The sequence below is a fragment of the Wolffia australiana genome, chromosome 18, assembly GCF_029677425.1.
Source record: "Wolffia australiana isolate 7733 chromosome 18, ASM2967742v1".
NCBI classification, from domain to species: domain Eukaryota; kingdom Viridiplantae; phylum Streptophyta; class Magnoliopsida; order Alismatales; family Araceae; genus Wolffia; species Wolffia australiana.
Window position 1 is genome coordinate 2,638,059 of NC_135852.1, and position 4,994 is coordinate 2,643,052.

At 39.9% G+C, this 4,994-nt stretch overlaps 1 protein-coding gene across 1 annotated transcript; it reads left to right on the forward strand.

Annotated features, from left to right (window-relative positions):
* Positions 1-2,784: 2,784 nt before the first annotated feature.
* LOC144715240 (uncharacterized) lies at positions 2,785-3,564 on the forward strand. Its single transcript, XM_078590171.1, has one exon. The coding sequence runs from the start codon at positions 2,820-2,822 to the stop codon at positions 3,417-3,419; it is 600 nt and encodes a 199-aa protein (XP_078446297.1). The 5' UTR covers positions 2,785-2,819; the 3' UTR covers positions 3,420-3,564.
* The last annotated feature ends 1,430 nt before the right edge of the window (positions 3,565-4,994 follow it).

The following is a 4,994-nucleotide window of genomic DNA, read 5'->3' on the forward strand; positions in this document are numbered from 1 at the left end:
AAGAGGGGGAGAGAGATAGACAAAGATGTACAGAGAGAGAGAGAGGCTGAGAGAGAGAAAGAGGGGGAGAGAGATAGACAAAGATATACAGAGAGAGAGAGGCTGATAGAGACAAAGAGGGGGGAGAGATATACAAAGATAGAAAGAGCGAGAGACACACACAAACAAAGACAAAGAGTCAGAGAGACAGAGACATAGAGGGAGAGAGATAGAATATTTAGAAAGAGACAGAGAGACATTTCTCCTCCAATTCTCTCTCTTTCTGTCTGCTCTTTCATCCTCTCAACTGGACTATTCGACAACTCGCTTCCCTTTCTAATTATGTTTCTTCCTCTATTCTCTGTAAATTCCAAATTTTACTTCTCTCAGAACCTTCTCCCATGATTTTCTTCCACGTATACCATCAATCCTATCTCTTCTCTCTGGGAAATCTATTAAATCATCCACGGTTTTATTTGCTTTTGTTACTGAATATTTTATTTTCCTTTAAAAAGGCTATCAGCATGTCTATAAGAACGCTTGTCTTGAGTTTATTGTGAAGTTTGTTTAGTGGATAAGAGTGATTCTCGGGTGGTAACGACAACAGAGATGATTATTGCGACATCTCATCTTATACATCGATCGATCAGTTCCTCTTGGGTTCCTCCCCCCTTCTTCCATAGTTTATCTTATTCCATCATCTTCTTAACATTTAACCCTTGACATCGTTGACCACGCATCCTCGTCTCACCCCCATGATCTCCATCTTGCCTTATGCATACCTTCATCCCTTCTCACACATTATCCCATCTATCTTGTGACTTCACTTTTAGTACTTCATATCCACCCTTCTTGTGCTACATGTGAATGTCTTCTCTTGCCAACTGATTTTTTCACTCCCATCCATTTTCCACACCTTCTCCTATTCTCATTCATTCCCATCCGTGGAGCTGCATATCAACATCAATCAAGGTCGTTCAAAATCAGAAAAACCAAGCTATTGGATCTCTTCTCCAAGGTACATTGTGACACTTCAACTTTGAGATAATTGTGGGTTCATGATAGTTGTTGATTTGTTATTCGTGGTTGTTGACCTTATGAATCTCTTTGTCTTAACTTTTAAGTGCGTATTTTAAATCTTCTACTTCCATTCAGTTAGGGAGATCATTCCTTTGTTTGTCCTTGTTATGTCCCTACTTCACAAATCTAGTCCACTTCTACAAGATTAAACCCATTTGAATCACCGTCAAGGAATATTAATTCATTACCATCATATGGTATTAATTTAAAATTTGCGCAAAGTTTGCTATTTTTGTCCTACATCACATAGAGACAGACAATGAGGGAGAGAGACAGAGAGACAGAGAGAGAGAATAGATGTAGAGAGGGAGAGAGAAACATAGAAACATAGATAAAGAGAGAATAGAGATAGAAAGGGGAGAGCTATATATATATATATAATAGAGACATAGAGGGAGAGAGACAAATAGACACAAATAGAAAGAGAGAATAGAGGCAGAAAGGGGAGAGACAGATATATATAGAATACAGACAGAGAGATAGAGAGAGATAGATATATATATAGAGAGAGAGAGAGAATAGAGACAGAGAGGGAGAATTACAGATAAACATAGGGAGAAAGAGAGAATAGAGACAGAGAGGAAGAGAGACAGATAGACATAGAGAGAAAGAGAGAATAGAGACAGAGAAGGGAGGACAGATAGAGATATATATAGAATAGAGAGATAGAGGGTAGAGACAGATAGAGAGAGATATAGAATAGAGACACAGAGGGAGAGAGAAATATAGACACAGACAGAAGGAGCGAATAGAGACAGGGAGGAAGAGACAGAGAGAGAGAGGGAGAATAGAGACAGAGAGGGGAGACACTGATAGAAAGAAATATAGAGAATAGAGACAAAGAGGAGAGTAGGGATCGGGGATTCGAACAGATTGTTCGAATGTTCGATCGGATCGGGCATTCGAACTATTGAATCCGAACACAGATCTGTCCAGTTCAAATTAGTGTTCGCCCGTCCCGATACCGGTACCAGATGACAGTGTCGGGACGGATGCTGTTATCGGATATCATATCCGATATCAGACACCGTCCCTGTTTTTTCCGAATATCGGATATCGGTTGTCCGATACCGGATATCAGACAGATATCGGCTGGACAAACACTAGTTCAAATTTGATCCGAACCCGATCGGTGCATCGGGTTCGGATCGGATTGTTAGAACAAGATGGATGTTCAGATCGAATGTCCGAATTCGATCCGGATTGAATCAGATTGAATCAAATGTTCGAATCCGAGTTTGGTATTCAGTTCGGCTCCTGCAATACTGGGTTAGCCTGCGGCCGCCAGCGGACACCAGAGAGAAAGATGCTGCCGCCCTTGGCGGTCGCTGGTGCTGCTGGCCATTTGTTCAAATTTGTTTGAACAAATGGCCAATCGAATACGAACGAACCAAATTTTTCATTCAAAACTTTCGATCGAACATGAACATAGGGTCTGTTCGATCGAAAGATTCAAACAAATCAGTTTGAATCGACATTTGTTCGTTCGAATCTTTCGATCAATATTCGAACCATCCGATCCGATCCCCAATGCCTAGAGGAGAGAGACATGTAGACACAGAGAGAAAGAGAGAATAGAGACAGAGAGGGGAGAGACAGATAGATTAGATAGATAGATAGACAGATAGATAGATAGACAGAGAGAGAGAGAGAGAGAGAGAGAGAGAGCACATAACAGAACCCTCTCTCCATAACCAGAACCCAACCTGCCACCTATAAAATCCCCCCTTCTCCTTCCCTCTCCTCCTTCCTCGCCGTCAATGGAAGAAGCAGAGGAGAAAATGGCCGCCCTCAAGCGCGCCTACGCCGACGTCATCCTCAACATGGCCAAAGAATCAGCCGCCCGGATCGTCGCTTCCGAGCAGAAGGCCCTCCGCTTCAAGCAAGACCTCTCCAGAACCAAAGACGAGGCCATCTCCACCCTCGTCCGCGTCAAATCCATCCTCGATTCCAATCGAAGGACTCTGGAGGCCACGATCGCCTCCCAAGCCAGGACCATCAAAGATCTTGAATCTAGGTTAGCCGATGCCGAGAGCACGATCGATAGCCTTAGAACGGTTCCTTGCGCTGAAATTCAACCTGGGTTTCGTGATCCTGAGGTGGGTTCCGCGGCTCTGATCAGATGTAGCGATTTGGGGAAAGATGGGGAGAATCTGGAAGAGAAGGATTTGGGCGGAGAGAAAACTATCAAGTATACGTTCACGAGGAAGAGGAAGAAGGGGGGTTCTTCCTTGGCTGATGAAACAGAGAAGAAAGATGGGTTCTTGGAGAGGAATTCCACCGTTGGGTACTCTAGAGATAGTCGGAGAATTGTTCAGGTTGCTCGTCAGCTTATTTCCTTGTCGGAGAAGAAGTGGTAGGATTTTTTCCAGCCCATGAAAGGTTTTTCTTTCATCTCTTCTGATGTATAAATCTTGGGGGAAAGGTGAGGGTTTAGAGATCTGTTGCGATGTAATATCAGTTATTGTTGTGATGCTAATCAAATATCCTTTGTTAGAACTGTTTTGTTGAATTTGTTATAATGAGGGGAGATTATCCTTTGCAATTACCTTAGATGTTCTCTGGCTGTCCCCTAATACCTTGGTTCTTATTGAACAGTCTTCGTTTGACATATGATTTTTTATTTAGCCTTTTGCTCCTAGAATTATTAGTGTCTACCGTCCAAATGAATGGGCATTTAATGTTCTACAGTCCAGTTGGTGAAGCAACTTTGCCTGGAGGTTTGGTAACCTTTCCGCTATTGGTAGGAATTATAATTAGTTTTATGTGATCTGTTTCAGTGCAATGAAGTTCAATAAATCAAAATGATAATTTACCATTCTTTGTTTAAACTGTGATTTTGATACAGATTTGTTACTTCCTAAAATAACTGACCTATAGTACAGATCCTGAAGCAACTTTTTCCCAAGGTTTAGTAACTTTTCAGGAATTGGTAGGATTTTACGCTTTGTATTGTGTGATCTGATTCAATGTTATGATGCTTTTTAAACATTATTTATTTGAACTGCAGTTTTTGAATTTATTCTTATGCGTCTGTATTTATAATATTAGAATCGTTGTTGACGTTAAAAATGACCTCACATGAAGCAGCTTTTCCAGAAGCTCAAGTTACGTTTCTAAGATTAGTTTGATTTACTGATTTGTTGAGATGCCATATGATTCAATGTTATGATGTTTATTGGACATTCTTTATGTAAACTGTGGTTATTTAATGTTTTCTTTTATTTGTATTAAATTTGACCTCTTCTCTTCTCTGACAATCCTCAGACTGCCCGGTTGATGAGGCAACTTTTCCTAGAACTTGAATATCCCGCTCTTTTCTTTATAAATCTTAGTGTTCTTTTATCAAATACTAAACAGCGGATAATTCTTCCATCAAATTGTTTTTCAATGATGGCATAACATTGGAGACCACTACCAGGTCTAAAGTTTTTTTCGCTGGTCAAACCAGATTTGACTTTGTTTCTTTGTGTGCAGATCATTCCTTTACCTTTCCTCAATCAGTTTTTAATGGTTCTTATCAGTTTCCATCTCTTAAAATCCTTTTCTTAGTTATTGTTTTTTGAAAACTTCAAATTTGTTCCTTGATGTTTCCTACTGTGCCCTATTTCATTTTTTCTCCATAACACCTCTTCCGACTGTCTAGAGGCGCAATTTTGTCTACCTTCGGAATCAACTAGTCTCATTTAACACTGATTAATCCACAATAGTCAGGATTTTTTTCCATATTCATAATGGGTTGTTTATCTTAATTGATATACCTATTGATATAGTTTCTTGGTACCTCTATAAATAATTTTCTAAATTACATTGAAATTTAGTATTGAAGAGTCATAATTCAACATCCAGTATACCAAAAAAGAAGAGTGATTAAGAGAGGATCAATTGGGATTTTTTTTTTGGTTTGACATATCTACTGTGAGATAACCAATGGA

What these genes read in the sequence shown, in the direction of transcription:
- LOC144715240 (XM_078590171.1), top strand. Translation starts at nt 2,820, where the DNA reads ATGGAAGAAGCAGAGGAGAAAATGGCCGCCCTCAAGCGCGCCTACGCC.